Source organism: Mizuhopecten yessoensis, unplaced genomic scaffold, assembly GCF_002113885.1.
Source record: "Mizuhopecten yessoensis strain PY_sf001 unplaced genomic scaffold, ASM211388v2 scaffold9109, whole genome shotgun sequence".
NCBI classification, from domain to species: Eukaryota; Metazoa; Mollusca; class Bivalvia; order Pectinida; family Pectinidae; genus Mizuhopecten; species Mizuhopecten yessoensis.
In genome coordinates, this window is record NW_018407883.1 from 1,200,065 (window position 1) to 1,222,362 (window position 22,298).

General features: G+C 37.1%; 4 protein-coding genes across 4 annotated transcripts in view; 2 read left to right on the plus strand and 2 right to left on the minus strand.

Annotated features, from left to right (window-relative positions):
- The window catches only part of LOC110457354 (calmodulin-like), a 3,432-nt gene extending 3,138 nt beyond the window's left edge, over positions 1-294 (minus strand). Inside the window, exon 1 of the mRNA XM_021508582.1 lies at positions 289-294. Coding sequence (XP_021364257.1) covers positions 289-294 — 6 coding nt within the window. The remainder of the gene's footprint in view (positions 1-288) is intronic.
- A 5,880-nt stretch (positions 295-6,174) lies between these two features.
- LOC110457355 (peptidyl-prolyl cis-trans isomerase G-like) lies at positions 6,175-7,288 on the plus strand. The gene is made up of 2 exons (XM_021508583.1): positions 6,175-6,324; positions 6,503-7,288. The coding sequence occupies exons 1-2, from the start codon at positions 6,175-6,177 to the stop codon at positions 7,286-7,288; spliced, it is 936 nt and encodes a 311-aa protein (XP_021364258.1).
- Positions 7,289-7,308: 20 nt separating this feature from the next.
- LOC110457356 (luc7-like protein 3) lies at positions 7,309-8,031 on the plus strand. The gene has a single exon (XM_021508584.1). The coding sequence runs from the start codon at positions 7,309-7,311 to the stop codon at positions 8,029-8,031; it is 723 nt and encodes a 240-aa protein (XP_021364259.1).
- A 4,415-nt stretch (positions 8,032-12,446) lies between these two features.
- On the minus strand, positions 12,447-14,590 carry LOC110457332 (calmodulin-like). Its single transcript, XM_021508554.1, has 3 exons — positions 14,436-14,590; positions 13,476-13,721; positions 12,447-13,067 (listed from the first exon to the last, which is right to left on the minus strand). Exons 1-3 carry the CDS (start codon positions 14,566-14,568, stop codon positions 13,039-13,041), a joined length of 408 nt encoding a protein of 135 aa, XP_021364229.1. The 5' UTR covers positions 14,569-14,590; the 3' UTR covers positions 12,447-13,038.
- Between the last annotated feature and the right edge of the window lie 7,708 nt (positions 14,591-22,298).

Consider the following 22,298-nt stretch of genomic DNA (forward strand, 5'->3'; position numbering starts at 1 on the left):
GTCGGAATTATTTGCTGAAATAGAATAGAAATTTATCCTTGAATTTTAGACTTGCTCGATTTGGCATTCCATCCACACTATCAAGAGTGACATATACATTCAAATATCAGGCTTGTCTAATAATTGATTTCAAATAAAACATTTAAAAAAACCATTGTGCGCTCACCTGAACGACATGTTTATGCTAATGTAGTTTCACATCATTAAATCATATCCTTACAACACACTGATAGTAATGTAGACGTAAAATCATATCCGTACAACACACTGATACTAATGTAGACGTACAATCATATCCGCACAACACCCGGATACTAATGTAGACGTAAAATCATATCCGTTCGACACACTGATAGTAATGTAGACGTAAAATCATATCCTTTCAACACACTGATACTAATGTAGACCTAAAATCATACCCGTTCGACACACTGATACTAATGTAGACGTAAAATCATTTATGTACAACACACTGACACTAATGTAGATGTAAAATAATATATGTACAACACACTGATAGTAATGTAGACGTTAAATCATATCTTTTCAACACACTGATACTAATGTAGACGTACAATCATATCCGTACAACACACTTATACTAGTGTAAACGTAAAATCATACCGTTCGACACACTGATACTAATGTAAACGTAAAATCATACCGTTCGACACACTGATACTAATGTAGACGTAAAATCATACCTGTTCGACACACTGATACTAATGTAGACGTAAAATTATATCTGTACAACACACTGATACTAATGTAGACGTAAAATTATATCTGTACAACACACTGATACTAATGTAGACGTAAAATCATATCTGCACAACACACTGATAGTAATGTAGACGTAAAATCATATCCTTTCAACACACTGATACTAATGTAGACGTAAAATCTTATCCGTTCAACACACTAATAGTAATGTTGACGCTAAATCATATCTGTACAACACACTGATAGTAATGTAGACGTAAAATCAAATCCTTTCAACACACTGATACTAATGTAGACGTAAATTCATATCTGTTCAACACACTGATAGTAATGTAGACGTAAAATCATATCTGTACAACACACTGATACTAATGTAGACGTACAATCATATCTGTACAACACACTGATAGTAATGTAGACGTTACTATATATACACATATATACAACACATTGATACTTTTGGTTTTGTAGACGTAAAATCTTACCCCCAGTACAACAAACTGTTACATGCTGTTTTATAGACGTATAAAGGAAACATGTCGGTTATTTGTTGAAGTGTTTATGCTATACTCATCTGTTTTATTAATTGATTGCTTGAAAGGTTATCAATAATTGAAACTGAATGGAATGTTCGAAATCTCCCGGTCCTACTCCGATCGCCAGATTGATATAATATAGGTACCCAACTCATTAAAAGTGATACTAATTACCTGTCAATATGCATGATTTATGATTTATTTGATATATTGCCAGCGCCAATTTCCACACGGCTTTTACTTCAAAGAGTAATAGCGCGAATGTTTCCGCACGGGAGAATTCCATCTTTTGTATTTCGTCTTTTCGTATGGCAGAGTTATCTGCTATTGTGAGCAGGTATTGATTGTTACGTCATTAGTTTGTGTGAGAAAATTACGTCGTTTTCTCAAAAATGTATGACGTTACTCTCACCAACAAATGACGTAATAATCAATACTTGCTCACAAGAGCAGATAACTCTGCCATACGAAAAGACGGTAATACGTAGTAATTGATTCAAACCCGATCCTTAACGAGACCGTTGGGACTTATTTCAGTCCCATTCACTGCTTTGCAACGGCTATGCACGAATTGTCCATTTCAAGCGTACATGCATGTTAATGCTGTTCTATTTCTTATGATAGTGCAGGGGGGATGTATATACATCAAATGTTTTTGGCAGTTAATTTGTTCATTTCCAATGAGACGTTTATAACGGTTTGGTAATTAATTCAATTTAATGAAGCACCTAATATATGCTACAAGTAAAGGAAGGACGGGGCTTTTTCATCTCTCGTGAGTAAATATTATTCGCCTGAAATTCCCATTTGCACTACAAGAAAGTCGAATAATCAGTATTCAGTCTCGCAATCCATTCTGAAAATAAATCCCATCTTTGTCTTCTGTTTACAATACACGGATGAGCTACTCATCTATACTCACCGTAACTAGTCGATACATTGGGGTAAATACGCGTCGCACTAATTGAATAAACTAACACAAGCGATTGTATGTGAAGCTGAAACGAAATCTTGACAAATGCAATCTCTTTGATCAAGGTAGGAATCGATAGCGTTTTCTCGTTGAAGAACTTGGTCGGAGAAATAGGACTTCTTACCGGGGCATACATTGTATAGCGTACGCAGTGTATCAGTATCTTACGGAAGAGGGGGAAGGGGAGAAGGCCTAATACTCTTACGTGGTAGGAGGCTTTTGTCTGCTTATAAGATGACACGCTTTTCCAATACTCGGCTTGCTTTGGTTTGGTGGTAATTGAACATTTCCAATCCGTATATTCGGTTGAACAGAGGCCTAAATGGTCATCACTGCACATGTACAGCATTACGAGAAATCGCAGATTAAGGATTTCTGTCCCATTGCAAACATACAATATATATATAGGTAGAATTCCGTTGAGAGTAGATCAGTTAGTTAGACCAACAGTATACACTATGTAACACAAGGTTCGATCCCCCGTCTGGCCACGACGGTTTCTTTGTAAAACCGTTGTCTTTATATGTACTTCATAAAAGTCTCGCAAGGTATATTGGTTTATCTATTCGGAAATGATTTATCAAAACTATTAGTCAAACTGTGCACCTCCATTAAACGGTATGTAATGTCAAGTACTATCAAATTCGTGTTGTGTATGAATAAAATGGATAATTATTTTGAAATCTAATAAACGGACACATTGTATATGTAGTTCCTATGAGCTTCTTCCTTTTTACATCTCCTTATTTACGCAGCATATCTTTTTTAATTACAGTCTGCTTTATTGAAAATCGGCAACACAATAAACTTTTGTATTGCCCCCGTGTCTCAGTGACTTAATACATGTAAACCCCCGTACGGAGTCATTGCCAATTAACCTAAGCAGCAGATACCTAAAACGCTATACGTATTGTCTGTCCCTCCGTCCAACGGGAGTACCTTTAATGTACGGTACCGTTAGACAATACACACATGTTAATTGTCGGGTACACCAAAACACACACGCAAATACATGTTTATATTGATATTACGTGTGACAATTAACAACTCGCCACATATTTACAAAGCTACTCCATAAATGTTTGGTATCGGCTATATAGTTTTGAGCAAGCACCTTCGTTTGTAGTTTTCCACTCCCACGAGGAACTATCGAAGAGAATGATTTCAGAATGAAATTATTTTGCGAAATCGGTATGTTATAAATATTATAGTTTTTAACAATAAATATGTTTGTTTCAGATATTTCACACAGTGACTAATAAATCAAACTGTTCACGCACGCTTTATATATAGAGCGAGACATCGTTAGTATACGTAACTGACAAATATTACACATATTTCTATCTGAAGTAATTAACTAGTATCCTACCTGAACCGAGATTCCACCGCTAGAGACAATGGTTGTTCCAGGTGTACGTACAGGTATACTGCCAGGTATATATATAGACTTACCTTTTCAGAATCGTCTTCTGTTGTAAATAATCACTGCATGGGATCGGCTAACTAGCACATTTTGTTACCGAGTCACCGAGTGATGGCGTCTCGTCAAGAGAGCGTGTAAACGATAAACAATGTAACTGTGTATCATACATTGTAACTGTGTATTATACAAGGTAACTGTGTATCATACATTGTAACTGTGTATTATACAAGGTAACTGTGTATCATACATTGTAGCTGTGTATTATTCATTGTAGCTGTGTAATATACATCGTAACTGTGTATTATACATTGTAACTGTGTATTATACAAGGTAACTGTGTATTATACATTGTAACTGTGTATTACACATTGTAACTGTGTATCATACATTGTAACTGTGTATTATACATTTTAGCTGTGTAATATACATTGTAACTGTGTATTATACATTGTAACTGTGTATAATACATTGTAACTGTGTATCATACATTGTAGCTGTGTAAAATACATTGTAACTGTGTATTATACATTGTAACTGTGTATCATACATTGTAACTGTGTATTATACATTGAAACTGTGTATTATACATTGTAACTGTGTATTATACAAGGTAACTGTGTATCATACATTGTAGCTGTGTAAAATACATTGTAACTGTGTATTATACATTGAAGCTGTGTATTATACAAGGTAACTGTGTATCATACATTGTAACTGTGTATTATACATTGTAGCTGTGTAATATACATTGTAACTGTGTATTATACATTGTAGCTGTGTATTATACATTGTAACTGTGTATTACACATTGTTACTGTGTATTATACATTGTAAATTATACATTTTAACTGTGTATTATACATTGTAACTGTGTATTATACATTGTAGCTGTGTATTATACTTTGTAACTGTGTATTATACTTTGTAACTGTGTATTATACATTGTTACTGTGTATTATACATTGTAAATTATACATTTTAACTGTGTATTACATATTGTAACTGTGTATTATACATTGTAGCTGTGTATTATACTTTGTAACTGTGTATTATACATTGTTACTGTGTATTATACATTGTAGCTGTGTAATATACATTGTAACTGTGTAATATACATTGTAACTGTGTATTATACATTGTAGCTGTGTAATATACATTGTAACTGTGTATCATACATTGTAACTGTGTATTATACATTGTAGCTGTGTATGATACTTTGTAACTGTGTATTATACATTGTTACTGTGTATTATACATTGTAAATTATACATTTTAACTGTGTATTACACATTGTAACTGTGTATTACACATTGTAACTGTGTATTATGCATTGTAACTGTGTAATATTTACTGTAACTGTGTAATATACGTATATACAATGTAATTGTGTAATATACGCATATACACTGTAATTGTGTAATATACGTATATACACTGAACTATGTAATATCTGTGTGTGTGTATGCGTGTGTGTGTGTGTGTGTGTGTGTGTGAACTGCTTCAAAATCATACTACCTTTTTGCTTAATGAATCAGTGTTCATATGTACACATACTTTATATTAATAATTTATAAATTTTACAGATTGCTTCGTAAAATTGACTGATTTGTTGATTAATGTAATGGATTGCTTCGTTAAATTGCCTGATTTGTTGATTTGTTGACTGGTGTAATGGAATGATTCGTTAAATTGACTGATTAATTAATCTGTTCACGGGTTTAATGGATTGATTTGCTGTCATCCTGACATATTAAAAAAAATCTATTAGAACATGTGTAGTACATATGTGGTATGTAAACGGTGGGCAGCCACTTCTACAGTGTGTTACCCTACACCCTAAGAAACCAACACTGTCCAATGTACACATATATACACTAATACAGCGCTGTACTTATAAGTGATGTATACTCAACGTATTTATGCCATATTTGTGAACTTTAATGTGAAGAGAACAAAGTGGTATTGAAAACTTTTCATTAAAAGGACAAACGGGTGGCAGCCATGACCAGCCGTCCGTGACATATGTTTATGGGACACCACACTTTGGGGTCAATTCTGATGTAAAGTGGTATTCCAATATTTATCAAAATGTCCAAACAATTACGAAGTTTAAATTCCCCGTATGAATACTTGACTTAAATCACAAGACGGGACGGCAACGTGTCGTAAAAACTGTGACAGAGATCATTTTGAATTTTCATGAAAAAAAACACCCAGAAAACAATAGCGAAAGTGGCTGGATCATGCAAATTTATACCTCTTAATTAAATCTTAAAGCACCATGATATCGACAGCTCTGGCAACAGGTACAGGTACATAAACTAAACAGCAATAGCAACACAGCAGCGTCGGAAACCAAGACAGAACCGGAAACCTGACAGGATCAGGAACCTTACAGTACACACAAACAAACAAACAGTCCTAGCAAACGCAACTCACCAGAAACCCTAGAGGAACCCTACAGTACACGTAACCCAACAGAAACAGGAACCGCGACACACCAGGAACCCCGAGAGCACATGGAAAGTATCAGGAATCCGGAAGCACCTGGAACCCCTGCAGCACCAGAAACGCCGACAGCACCATGGCCCCTGACACCACCAGGAACCCAACAGCATCTACAACCCTTACAGCACAGGGAACTCAGAAAATCCCCAGGAACACATCAGGTACAAGAACTCCAAAAGCACAAGGAACCCGACAAGACAACAACCCTGTCAAGAAACAGAGGAACATGACAGAATAAAGACCCGAAAACACGAGGAACCCGACAGAAGAAAGACCCGAAAACACGAGGAACCCGACACAATAAAGACAAGAAAATAAGAGGAATCCGACAGAACAAAGACCCGAAATCACGAGGAACCCGACAGAACAAATACCCGAAAACAAGAGGAACCCGAAGGAACAAAGACCCAAAAACACGAGGAACCTGACAGAACGAAGACCAGAAAATACGAGAAACCCGACAAAACAAAGAATCGAAAACCCCAGGAACTCGGCAGAAACTCAGACCAGAAAACACCAGGAACCCGACAGAAAAAGACCCGAAAACAACAGGAACCCAAAAGAACAAAGACCCGAAAAACACCAGGAACCGGCCAGAAACAAATAACAGAAAACAAGAGGAACCCGAGAGGACAAAGACCCGAAAACACCAGGAACCGGCCAGAAACAAATAACAGAAAACAAGAGGAACCCGAGAGCACAAAGACCCGAAAACACCAGGAACATGACAGAACAAAGAATCGAAAACACAAAAACCCGACAGTACAAAGAAATGAAAATGCTAGGAACCCGACCGAACAAAGACTCGATAACACGAGAAACCCGACAGAACAAAGACCCGAAAACACCAGGAACCCGACAGAAATAAAGACAAGAAAACACCAGGAGCCCGACAGAACAAAGAGCAAAATACACGAGGAACCTGACAAAACAAAGACCCGAAAACATGAGGAATCCGACAGAACAAAGACCCGAAAACATGAGGAACCTGACAGAACAAAGAATCGAAAATACGAGGAACCCGACAGAACAAAGACCCGAAAACACCAGGAACCCGACAGAAATAAAGACAAGAAAACACCAGGAGCCCGACAGAACAAAGAGCAAAATACACGAGGAACCTGACAAAACAAAGACCCGAAAACATGAGGAATCCGACAGAACAAAGACCCGAAAACATGAGGAACCTGACAGAACAAAGAATCGAAAATACGAGGAACCCGACAGAACAAAGACCCGAAAACACCAGGAACCCGACAGAAATAAAGACAAGAAAACACCAGGAGCCCGACAGAACAAAGAGCAAAATACACGAGGAACCCGACAGAACAAAGACCCGAAAATACCAGGAACCCGAGAGAACAAAGACCCGAAAACACGAGCAACACGACAGAACAAAGACCCGAAAACTTGAGGAACCTGACAGAACAAAGACCCGAAAACACCAGGAACCCGAGAGAACAAATGATCGAAAACACCAGGAACCCGAGAGAACAAAGACCCGAAAACACGAGCAACCCGACATAACAAAGACCCGAAAACACCAACAACCCGACAGAACAAAGACCCGAAAACACCAGGAACCCGACAGAACAAAGACCCGAAAACACAAAGAGCTCGACACAGAACAAAGACCCGAAAACACGAGGAATCCGACTGAAGAAAGATTCGAAAACACGAGGAACCCGACAGAACAAAGACCCGAAAACATGAGGAACCCGACAGAACAAAGAATCGAAAACACCAGGAACCCGACAGAAAAGAACACCAGAAAACACCAGGAACCCGACAGAAACAAAGACCAGAAAACACCAGGAACCCGACAGGTTCCGGTATTCTCTATCGGCTATAATACTCTTAATTTCTGATGGGTTTTTTTCTACCCTTTGGTTTTGTTTGTGTGTGTTTTATTAAGGGCGTGACAGATTTGGGTGGTGGAGGAAAACCGGAGTTCCCTGAGAGAAACCACCGACCTACGATCACTTTTTACGTTTCAATATATTTTATGATATCGTTTAAATTTTAAACAATTTTTTTTTTTTTTTATAAAAATGGTGAACCTAAACTTTCCAGCCCAAGTTGTTAAACAAAGTTAGATTCACATCAGGCTCTTCGTATCCGAGTCTCATCATGAGTACCAATCTCCAAGTGTAGAGTGTACGCGGCGCGGATAAAAATCTTTAAAGCCGTTTACTTTTAAAATACGGGTCATGCTTTTAATTTGTGGTGCGGGTAATTTGACTTACATTAAATATAAAAAGAAAACCATTGTACATTATCAATTCAAAACTGTAATCGGTATTCTCACAGTTAAATGTCTGCACATCCTTACGTACCCTGGCAAGAAACTCTAATAGAACAGAATTCGTTGTCTTTCTTATATTATCAGCTTTCATTTTATTCATCCATTCGTCTTTTGTACAATCATTCAGAAGTCTCATATTCTCCCGAATTATTGCAGTATTTCAATAATATTTTAATTGCAGTCTTTCTCAAAATGTCTTTAATTTCCTTTTTAGATGCAGGAATTTTACATTTTTTCTATTTATTGGGTATTAACTTATGTTTTTTTCATAAAATATCTAGTGATTGTTCAGCTTTATCTATACCGTCTCCACGAAAATTATTGATATTTTACACATCTCTAGTTAAGCATTTCCTGTTTTTAATTGGTGATATGTTTTTCTCAATATTTGAATTATAATCCATTCCTGTCTTTTGTATAGGAAGAGAGAAAACGCGGAGTGGTTCCTGGTTAGGAAATGAGCAGGAGTTTATGAATCGTTTTGCGTAATTTTGAAACCAGATTATTTCTAATGACATATTGCCATTTCTGTGCTATCGGCAATTCTGCTGACCCACTTCTGACATCGAGATTTAACTCCACAAGGATTAAATCTATACCTTGGATGAGAACATAGCCTTCGACTTCTACTGCTGTATTTTCATTTTGTTAACAAATGTTTGTGCTTGTGGCATAAAATGGCAGTATACCTGGTTATATATATATAACCCTGTTGAACCTCTAAAGATGAGAAAGCGCTAGGGAATTCGAAGAAATTCTTTCATTATATATATCAATAAATCTGATACATTGAATGCTTAGCCCCTGTGAACTAGATTAATCAGGGATAAATAAAGAATCGTGTTTATGTTTCTTAATTGTAACCAGTGTAACGTTATACACAATTAACCATTGTACAGTGGTCATTACTCCGGCTTAATGACTGCTTCATAAAATGTGTATATCGGTCCGTTCTTACACTATCGTTGACGAATAGTTGTCAATGCACGATGCACGATTGGCCTGCAAGTTGTATCTGTCGTGGTTAGAACTAAATTGCGACAAGGAACTAGGTGTGACGCGTCCGTACCAGATACAGGGGCAGATATGTTGCTAGATACGCTAACTAAAACATTGTTTTTAAGGTTACTTTACCATTAAAAGTGTTTCAAATGGGGGTATATATATATATTTAATTCTGTATTGGACTATCCCATTCGAAGCCTCTTGTATATTGGCCCTTTGTCTGAAGCATGGGGCAAATGACTTTCCTTGATAAATACATATGAGCAAGTGTAAATTGTTCCGAAAATACACAACTCATCATTTCAAACTATTTCATTGTTGGAGTTAGAAAAAAAAAACTAAAAAACTTCTTACCGGTATACCAGTTACACTGAACCTATGACGCTGATACAAAGTAGCAGGGGATACACGATGTTGTGGTTAAGACACAGACTTATATTAGATCTATAAACCGAATCCCATGGATGGGGTTACATTACAAGTTATTACATCTCACATATACATTAATTATGAGACATGGAAATAAATCATGTTTCCCTCACATGCTTGTGTTTCCCTGGTCACATTTCCCTTATTCAGAGTCTCTCTAGAAAAAAAGCAAAAAGTTCAAAGTGACAGAGGCAGATGACAACAATGGCAAGGAAACAAGCTTGATCATCTTTAATGGCATCATCGGGTGGTCGGGTGGGGCAGTAGATAGCACACTTGCCTTTCACCAAGGTGGCCGGGGTTCGATTCCTCGATCGGACGTGAAAAGGTTTGGGGTCACCTGCCTGACCACGTGGGCTTTCTCCGGGTGCCCCTGTTTCCTCCCACAGTAAGACCCCCGCGCGCTAACATCCGGTCCAACAAGAGTGCATTGTATAAGTTGTAAAAACTTGTTTCATAATTGTTGTTAAATAAATAAAGTGTATATATTATATATTTATATATATTTTTACTGTTTTATTCTTGTTCCATTTCGTTAAAAGGAAATACTTAGTACCCTTGAGGTAGGGAAACATGACATTTTTTTGACCTCGATTGATCATGGTTTCTCGGTCGTTTACTTTGTGATTCATGATAAATCTCGTGAAAACTAAGAATTATGTTTCCTTATAACACGTGCCACACAAAGTATGATAAAGGAAGCATCAAGTGAAAGTTTAATAGTAACGTATAGATGTTCATAGACTATCCATATTTATTCATAATTACATAGTATTTACTTTTTATGATATTCACTCCCCAGGTGGTCTGTTAACTGCGGTTTGCTTTTCCCCAATGAGGATAAACTGTCTTATATTAAGTAAATAAACCTCATGTTGCTGTTCATGCGCAAGGGTTCAGCTCGATGGACCGTCTCCGTAAAGTCTAATTTAAGCCATTTCGGCGTCCTCGTCTGGACCGCCACTGGCTAGGGATTGCTGCTGCCTGAATGGACATCCTCCAGAAACGGGCGAAGGAAGTCGGGTGTGGACGTCCTGACACTTAGCGTCAGTTTTACGGTTGGTGAAAGTCGACAACTTTGCACAAATCGTATTCATGGAAGACTCTGTCTCCGATTTAGTTCTAAAAACGCCACATTTACAGACGACATTTGACTTCTCAATTCGGAAGACGGTAAACAAATTACACTGACTTCTTGATTTAATACTAGATTTAATTTCAATCAATCAAAAGCACCAATTGACTTGCTCATCAACAAAAAAACTCTACACTTGACAGATTTACAAACAGTATTACCTATCAGTTTGACGGTACATTTTGATCCGTACGGTAAGTTTGTATTCGATCTACAAATGATTCATTTGAAACGTTTGCATTTGTTTGTTAACAAATCTTAACAATTATTAATAGTAAAATTGATGCATGTAGCCTCGTCCGACAAAGGCAACCAGTCACACGCCTCGCTTGTTTACATTGTTAATATCAATACGGGGAGATTTGTTGATAATAATCCATTGTTATTAACCAATGAGAAGTGTTGTTACATCGCACACGTTACAGAAACGTTCAGTTTCAGTATTTATAGTTATAAAGGTAATAAGCATACAACAGATTCATGTAATATATTTAATAATAAAGCAACATCTCTGAATATCTATATGTTAAACACTGAACATGTATATTGCAGATGATAATACAAATTGTAAGCTTAGTTTATTAAATATAGGAGGCGCGGTAGTCTAGTGGAAGGACGTCGGGCTCGTAACCGAATGGTTGCGATTTCGAGTCAAGGCACGGCAATATGTTGTATCTTTGAGCAAGATACTTTACTCCGTTCCAGTCTACTTATCTGTAAATGAGTACGTGGTTGGGCAGTGCTAAAAATGTACAATGCTAGCAGTGAGCGCCAATATGGCAGCACCGGCTGTAAGCTCCCCAGGAGTTGAGAAAGATATTGGCTGGGGACAAAGGCCCTATTACCACGGATAATAATTTGTGAACCGCTTTGAGACGACCTACGAACTAGGTGGTGATAAAGCGGTATATAAGAACGTCGAACTATCATTATTATAGGACTGCACCTCATATTTGATTTTGCATTTGTATTGTTACACCAAATAGATTCGTAATAATACCTTTCTCTCTTTTCCCTCTCCATCGATTCTCTTTGAAGAAAAAGACGCTTGCCCCTCGGGAATACGTGGTCTTGCTCTCATTGTATGTTGTAAGTGTCTGCATGTGAGTTATTCCTATATTCATATTTTGTCCTAGTTTTATCGATTTGCAATTCGAACTCTTTCCTTTGAAGCAGTACATGTATTATTAGTCATTGAAGTCGGATTTTTAATATTTTACTGTCGCAGGTATAAGATAAAAAATAAGAATTCTGATTATTGTGTATTAATAGTATATGCTATTCAAATTCAAAGTATTTTATGTCTTAAAGATAGGAGAAAATAGTAACATAATGCTTAAAACTTAGACAGTAAATATCAACTATTTTGTAGTCGCGAATATAACCTGTTTCCCTGATAAACACCTATATGTCCTGTCGTGTTTGTCTTAATACTGTTCACAAGCGGTGTGATGTCACTGCTCGTTGTAATCTATAATGGGTGTATGCGTGTGTGGGTGTGTGCATGCGTATGTATATGCAAAGGTCTGTATATACATATATGTATGCATTGCTGTGTCTAATTACGAAATAGTTCATTTATACATCAGGTTATCATGTTTATATATATATCAGTATCTCCACATGCATGCACGTCCCTGTCCATCCTGTAATGATTTAACATATAAATCCATGTACCCCATGTCACACATTTTCATGTGTCTGAGTGTTGGAAATAAAATCTGAAATCTGCGATCTGACAAAAATTGCAGATCCGCCAGGCTGTTCGACTGTTTGTATTGTCTTGTGACTGGCTTGTCTTTCTTTTACCGAAATATCGAGCTTCACTAGGTATATTGAATGGTTTTTACAAACCCTGCCACTACTATATACATTCTGACCTACGAAACACTAACGATTCCTAATTCCCAAGCAACGCTGTCGACAGGACTGGTATGTAGACCCCACGGCCTCACTACGGCCTCACGACAATGGTGCACCTGTATAACTATAATCCATCTTTCAGGTCTTGCATATTTTCCCAACCATATCTGAAAATAAAGCATACATTTTTTTTTAAATCGGCGGCGCAGAGATGTCTTGATGTTACGTGTATATTAGCATACTTTACAATAACAGTGAATGAAGCAGTGAAGAGTATTTTTTTTTTTATCTTCAAAACATTAATTAGACTCATAACACATCAGAATTCAGAAATGCATATTCTGGCTTTACCAAGTATACAAAATTACTTATCTGGAAATTTTATAAATGAGAGTAAATACGCTGTCCTTGTATTGGAATATGTCCAGGATCCCAATAGTGTTACGGCCTCCTAAATGTTGAAAATAAAATTCTATTCATTGGATATTTAAATTGGAGTTATTCAATATTCTGGCCCGTTTTGGGTTGCAAAAACATATTATTGTAGAACACTAGAACTTATGGTCGTTACTTACCTTTGTATGTTATAATGCCATCTCTGTTCACGTCCATATCGTGGAAGATCTCGTTAAGGAATGCGTCGTCAAGAACATCGCCTGCCCCTGACAGAACCGTCCTTAGCATCAAGTACGAAATCGTTCCGTCTCCCTTTTTGTCAAAAGTCCGGAAGGCATCCATTAAGGTGTTCCTTTCGTCCACAGCCTCGTCCATTCGAGTTTTCAGCTTGTCCTTGTACTCCTCAAATTCGATATACGTGGACCCTGTCAACACAAACATTTTATATCGACAAAAAAAAACACATTTTGATATCAACACAAATTAATTAATAAACGGGTTTTGTCAAAATCTGAAAGTCTATGTTATCAGTCAAATTAACGAATTTCAACATTCAAAGACTGTTTCTTTAAACAAAACAACACAAAAATAATGCAACAGCTGACATCAAGATGTTTAAGTTTACATCAGCCATTTATGTAAACAGAAGTCAAAACCTTATTCAAATTGATGTTATTTTATATTTCAACACATTACAAGTCAGAATGTACATGTAAAAATGAAAGAGAGGGAGCTTTTTTCGACTTAGAATAACTGTTTTATGTCGACATTCATAAAAATGTTGGAAGTTATCAACACATATACGTCAGCGGGCATCATCAACAGTTAAGTCAGAGCTTTGGGCAAGACAATCAATAATATGATCCCTCGGGCTGGAGATTTCTCTGTCACCCCTCGGGCTGGTGATTTTTCTGTCACCTCTCAAGGTAGGGGAAGACTCTATTGATCTCCACATACCCTAACAATTATATGTCGCGCCATCTCCACGCACCCTATACTTATATATACTAACCATTGCCTGCACTATTCATTATATGTATACATATATAACACCTTAACCATGACGCGTCATCCCATCACCACACAATATCACCAGTACGTGTCACCGCACCCCCACCATGTGGTCCCTGTATCCTTACCATTAGCGTCACACTCGTCCAAAAGGTTTTTAACTGCCTCCTGTGTCGGGTTGAGCCCCATACTACGATACCACCTGACGAGTTCCTCTAAGGACAATCGCCCGTCCTTGTCGGCGTCAATTGCGTCAAACATGGCGCGCAACTCTTTTTCCTGGTCATCCGCATTTTCCTCTGAAAATGGAGGAAATGTTTATATTTTTCCCGCTACCTTGGAATATATCGTGATAGAATCTAAGGCTCTTTACACGACACATTGCGGATGATATAAGTAGACTAGCTTATGTCTATGATGGAGGTCAGCGAAATTGCACAGCAGCGTGGCGGTAAAACCGACATACTTCTAAATTTGACGTTACGCCTCTGTAATCGTCATTGGCCTGGTAAAGTATCAGTTAAGTGATTGGTCAGGATTTAGGCTTTAAACCAGTTAAATAGCTTACCGCGATCTTTTGATTTAGTCATGACATATACCAAGGGTGCTGAAGCAAAAAAACTATAGATTTCAGAAATGATAATCATTCTTAGTGACTCCTTTCGTGCTTAAAGTGAATGCACGCATTGATAAAACTGACCATTTCAATGGAGGCAACTCGCGGTCATCTTAGAAAAAACGAAAGTGTCGTTTCTTTCAAGATTCCTCCATATCTTAAACTGATTAGAATCTTTAATACAATGTTTATACCAAATTTGATGCTTTTATCACAAAGAGCAGTTTTTTTTCTCTTATCCGCTGTGGTAGTAGAGAAAAAGCTATGCATAACGAAGTTACTTTGATGAAGTTATATAACAACTAAGTACAGGACAGTTCCGATCAGTGGTCTTTAAAAGAAAAATCTTTTCATTACCTTCCACTACTGTTACCAGTAATTGCCTTTTATCCTCTGTTGGTAATATTACCGGTTGTATACTAGAGTATCAACATTCACTGTTTGGTACACCTACTTAAAATCATGCAACAAAACACTCGTAAATATACTTAATTTCCGAGTCTAAAACCCTGACGAGTTCCATAACGATCTGAAATATAAACTAGAAGTTGGTACTTTATTGAGAAGATACATACCCGTAACTTCCTGTAGCTGAAGTACTTTTGTCTGTTCGTCCGTCTTTTGTTCCTCTTCGTTGGCTTCCTGCGGTTCCGACATGCTCACAACTGGTGAAACTGATAGATGTTCAACTATACAAATATATATGTGCTTGCGTTTATGAGAATGTTTTGCCATTTTATACCTTGGCGGTAATTTGTATTAGTTTGTATTTACAACTATAGTCGGCAAAATAAATTGGAGTGGGGGTTGAGTTTTTAAAAATCTTAGTATGTGTGTCTCTGAGAGCAAACATGTTTCATTTTCACTCTTGGGCTGTTGATAGAGATTTAAGTGTTTTTCATAAAAAGTGAATTCAAATTTTAAAAACTTGTTTATAAAAAATATTCTTGATAGCACTAATCAAGCTAACGTGAGCTGAACTTGTTATTGTTCATAAATTGCAAACTTACTGACATCTTATTCAACGCGATCAAATATTCAGATTTTACAACACACTATTAGTATCTAAGTTATTTGCTTAGAAATAAGTGAAATTAATAACAGATATGGATTAAGTAAATAAATAAAAGGAGCATTTTTTTGATAAAATACAGCTCACTTGGATTGATTGTAGCCGATCTCCGAATAGTGAATCTTTGTCACCCCCTCTGTGAAGTTCGGAAGGCTATGCTCATTGTGTATGACAATACCAGTCTCCCCTCAGGTACAGTAGTTGACTTGACCTGATGTGTATAGTTGGACCACGTCCATTATATTTCAGGGTTGAGGCTTACTACATTCTTTTCTGTGATCTTTGTCACGCTAAGTCGTGCTTTGTGTCGGTTGATCATGACAAAGGGATAGATTATCGGGGAATTAAAACATATGCATCAATGCATAAATAATATACACTTTATTTATTCATTAAACAAGTTATTTCAACCTATATTAATCACTCTTGTTGGTCTGGACGAATGGAACCCTGATCGCCTTGGTGAAAGGCAAGAGCGCTATCCACTGCACCACCCGACCACTCATAAATGATCGTCATTGATTATCTTATCGCAATTATAGGCCGTTTTTGTTTTAAATCAGTTTAATAGAATATCAAATGCAATCATTTCTGGGGTTTTTATGCCTTATTTTGAATGTTTCTCAATCAATGGTCATCACGCCTTGTTGTTTCTATGCCCCATTGAAATCAGTCGATCTAGCTACAAGACCTAAAACACCTGGAGTTCCTTTTGCATACTCTGCAGATTTAGAATAGTATTTCTCATAGAAACTGTTTAAATGCGTCTTTGCTCTTGACCCCCGTCTGTAGATTTCCCTGACAAGATCAATGTACGTCTATGTTGACCATCCGATTCTAAATAGTGAAGAAACACAACGAAACCGATACATTATAGCATTAAGTCGTTTGGTTTGGTTTAGTATTGTTTTACGTCATATCAACAGCTAAGGTCATTTAAAGACGGCCTCCCCTGTGTGCAAGAAAAATGCGTGTAGTGTATGCGTGTGTGTTTGCGGAGGCTGCGATATGTTCGTGTTTGTCTCCTTGTGATAGAGCGGAACTAATGCCGACTTTATAGTGCTACCTCACTGAAACATACTGCCGAAGACGCCCAACATGATACCCCACCGGTCACATTATACTGACAATGGGCGAACCAGTCGTCCCACTCCTAAATTGTTGAGCATTAAGTAGGAGTAGAAACTACTATTTTTACAGACTCTGGTATGTCTCGACCAGGGGACAGAACCCAAATCCTTCCTCACAGGGGCGAACGCTCAACTAAAGACCACAGTGAGGCATTGTCAAGGGAGACATTAGGAAAGTAGTTCAAGAGAAATGGGAGCAGCAGGTACAATGCTTACGCCCTACCTGCAGGGACTCATTAGGTCGTACTTACGTTGGTTAAAACATACCCATAAAATAATCAAAGATGCTAACTTTGTCCCCTAGTAGAACTAGGGAGTAGGCGTGTCATCCCGGGGACAGCACAGTGTCCGACCAACTGAAATTTGACCATTTGTCGATGTTTTATGAAGTCTACCGAAAAGTATACCGCATAATAAACGGCAAATTATTCATCAAAGGAAAGCTATTTTCCTGTCGATCTTGAATGCTCCTGGCGGCATATTATGTACGGTTATGACAAAATCGCATGTTTTCAGGAACGGGGTCATTCTACTAGGGGGACAGAGTAAGCAACCTTGATTATATTATAGACGAGGCTTATACAGGTACCTGTTGTTAAAATAATCAAATGTGGAAAATGACTTGACGAAATAATTCCATTCTGGGAGTCTGTATTAATGTAGCATTTCAATTGGAGAATAATTAGGTAGATAGCAAATGATGGGTTGCCAATTGAGAAACAACGACCGAAGCACGACTGACTCTGACGTAGATAAAAGAAACAACACATTTTGATGCAGCAGTATGTAAGTCACATCCCTTGAAGCTTAATGGACTTGGTCCAATGGTAATGATTGTGTTGGGTCGACCATAGTACCTGAAGGAGAACGGCTTTTGTCACGTACACAAATACAGTAGCGTTACAAACTTCAAAGAGGAGGTTGCAAATATTGAATTGGCTACGACCAATCCGGAATGGATGTAAATATTCAAATAAAGTATCTTTTACGGGTATTTTAACTAAACTATTAGAGTAAACGGGACGGTATGTATGGATTAGATCATGGAGAATGTCCAAGAAACTACTTTTTCCTGAAAATGTGGTCATGAGAATAGAAGCCCGCAGTGGGGCTGTATCATTCCAACCATTTTATATACCATGATGACGTCACGGATGCGTCACAGTTCTCCAGTAATAGTGATACATTTACGTTGCAATCCAGTTGTAGGTGTACAACTTTGTGTAGCACAAAGTATCTGTGACTTACGTTATGTTAAACAAAAATTATATAAGTAAAATTATAGGTGTACGCGTAAAATAAGTATAACTATTAATTAAACCGCTGAAGATGATATTTCATGAGATTAAAAATATAGCTGAAGCACACAGATATCGGTAGCACACATATGATATTTTTTATAAAACTTTAAATATATCTAGAACACACAGAAAGTTTGCTTTGTAATATATTTAAGTCAACGGGGAATTCGCTCCAGGTCAAAAGTTAAATAAGTACAAAACAACCATATTTATTTGATGATTAAGAGAGACAAATAAGCAAGCGTCCCCCCCCCCCCCCCCCCCCCCACCCAAATATTCTTAAGTTCAATTTGATTTTTCATACAAATATCAGTACCACGATAGTTCTACTCCCTAGATTAAACTGAACTATTATAAGACTGTTTTTGTACATATCTATAAGTGATTCCCTGATACAATGTCTTCGAATTTCCATCTCGTTTATTATGTGAGGCGAGCTTATCATGGCCATTTAAAAACGTAACATTTCACCAGACATCGGTGTCATGATATTCTGTCTTTGCGTATTCTCTTGTGAGCAGGTATTGATTGTTACGTCATTTGTTTGTGAGAGTAACGTCATAAATTTTGAGAAAACGACTTGATTTTCTCACACAAACCAATGACGTAACAATCAATACCTGCTCACAAGGGAAGATAACTCTGTAATACGTCGTAAATTCAATTTCTGATCCTTTAATATTTCTTTCAGATTTCGATCAATTAATATCCAAAAAGTTATTCAATTAAATAAGACCTAGATGCCACGGGCTTCAGTCTGATCTAGACTCTACAGCCTCGCGATAGCAAGTCACACATGGAACATTCACAAAGAAAATTTCAACAATGACTAAACGATAGTATGACTGATAAATGGGAGAAATATAAAGGAACGACTTACGGTGACTGTGACAGCAGAGGCCTAGCTTGTCGATCCGGTACATTGATATAGCTCTGGACATCTTTGTTCGTATCGCTCACTGGAGAACATATTTTTTAAATGACCAACAATGGCTTTGCAGACACTAGAGAGGGGATTACGCTAACAATAGTATCCTAATGTACACAGTGTGGTCTGTGTAAAGCGCTGTACCACCTCAAAAGAAAACTACATCACAATAACAAATCGGAGATAGATCTAGAGGAGAGCTTACTCTTCTCCTCATGTACATGTGCTTCTGGAATTTTTTATTGACCCTTTGGTGTAAGTTTTACAAATTCAGAAACACAGATATCAATTAATGTTGAGAAATCAAGTTAGCCAAGCTTCGATTAGTGGGTACAGCTACGGTAATCTATACAGCGTCACTGTATAAAGCTTAGCAAGCTTGACGATGCATCAAAATAAACGTTGAGACAATATTTTTGTGTAAAATTATAAAAGTGAAAACACAAAATATACTGTATATAAAATCTAATATTATCGCTCTCTATTGATACATAAGGAAACACGTATATGTTGACACAAACTATCAAAAAATCCAATTCGAAAAGTTGACGAAGAGCTGGACAAGGTATACGAAAATGCAGCTTCTAACCTGACAAATGAATTTTAAGTTCGCTTAAATTATCAGAGGAATCATTAGTAGTTAACTGCTCATTAGTTCTTATGTCAAGCTCACACATCTGTTTGTTCAGTGTACCAGAGACTTGCTTGTTTAGACATCCCTATTTTAACACAGAACTGACAGTAAATCTATTTTCCTATACCTGACGTTGTATGGAGTATCGTAACGAGCCGATCTATGTAAGCATTTCTCGGTTGTGTATGTAACAAGAATTTATCGTTTAATGGTTTGTGTTAAAGGGACTCGATCCTATCCTTACTTATGCATTTTGCTTTAATGCTTTATTTCAGTATCGCCATTAAATATGTTTTGCTCTTCTCCATATGCATCCCCTGCCTGTCGGATGTTGAGAAAAGAAAGAATTTGTTGTTACCCACTGCATGTCGCGAGGGACAAAAGTAATTAAAATAAATCTTCTGCTGCGATTGCAAATTTCGGTATCTTTGTATTTTTCTCTACTTCTAAACAACATTTTATTTGTAGGCTATCGTCTTTCAAAACCATACCTCTATTTTGACCTTTGTGTTGAACCAAAATTCTGGTGATTGTTACTCCGACCTAAACGTGCTGTATTTATACTAATTGCAACAACTTGTTTACCCGTTGTCAGTATGATGTGCACGGTCGGCGTTCTGGGTTTCGTGCCTTCGTCATTGTATATCAGTGAGGTAGCACTCCATTCGCGCTATCGTTATGAAGCAAATACACATTGGACCCCATACTATTATACCTTCTCCGTCACATACACACAAAAACACACATGCATGTAGGCACGTTCTTAGATGACAATTGCTGTTCATAGGACGTTTAAACCAATTATACCAAGATACACCGAACCCCTTCATTTGAAAGACTGCAACATAATAGACATCCCTATTTTAACACAGAACTGACAGTAAATCTATTTTCCTATACCTGACGTTGTATGGAGTACTGAAGAAACTTGTTATTGTTTTAATATGTGGCTTGAATTATTGACGAGCTTATAAGAACTGGTAACAAAAACCTTGGTAAGTCCTTCAATTTTACTTTCCGGTATATCGGTGATGTGCTGTCTTTCAATAATAAGATATTCATTGATCACTCTAATAGTATATACGTTTTTATAATAAAACAACTAGATTTAACAAACCTTAAATCTATTTTTGGTCCCGATGAAACGAGAATTAACAAATTTATTGTCAAAACATGTAAAATCCTAATGCACGTGCATTGGTTTAAGATGTATTAAAATTATAGGCAATTTTGTAATTATAACTCATATTATCCGTACTACGGAGCCCCAAAAGGGACATGGTAAAACATTTACTAATCAGTGCGCACGAGTTGCCAAACCGTGCGCACGAATTAACAAAACGCCGTGCGTACCAGTTACCAGGAGTTATCTATCTGTTCTCATTAGTTCTTCCCCAACAACGGGAAGCCTACATAACGTAAGTATCGCGTACTTAACATACCTAAAAAGGCAGCTATGAAGATCTACTCGAGGAAATTTTTGATCATTTATTTGCTATTGATTAGCACCAAAATGTCAAAATATTTTGTGTTATTTATTGCATACATTTTATAATTTTATAAACTGGAGCACTTTGGTTTGCCATTTCTCATTCAAATTCGTTTCCATGTGTATACTCTATATTAGGTGTGTTAGTATATTTCACAAACTGTGCATTATTGTATCGTTTCCCTCCGTGCTGTTTAAATCTTATGTCAACTTATCATAAAACGCAGTGACCCTATGAAAACAGACAGCAGTTTACCCCTCCTTTTTTCCATAAACTATTCGTGACATTTGGCCTGGAGAAATTGGGTCGGTTAGGGTAAACTGCCCCGCCCATATTGTCATTATTGACACAAATCTCGTCAAAGTTTTGATAGAATGGATGCACGTGTACATGACTGACACTGAATATTGTAACGGGTTTATCACCTAAACTTCCACTCTATAAGTGGTCTCTGTCAAGTTTTTATGAGGTATTTTTCAACACTGGTCACCTTTGACTATAGGTGAATGCAGATTGCGATACACCAATATTATTCGGGAGGGAAACCAGCCCGATCCTATTCAGCCCCGTTACGTCTGCCCCGATCAATGCCACTCACCCTAGTCATTAGACCCCCGGTAACTAATCATAGTATTCTTGTAATTCTACCTCATCCTTATAACCACGTGTCTGTTTTTTAGATGATACTGGTTATATGACAAAGTCCTTCAATTGCACATTCAGATATATATCAACGATGAACTGTATATGTATATCAAGAAATACATTGACCCACGTCGTTCCTATATACTCTTCAGTGCTTGAAATCAAGGATACCACA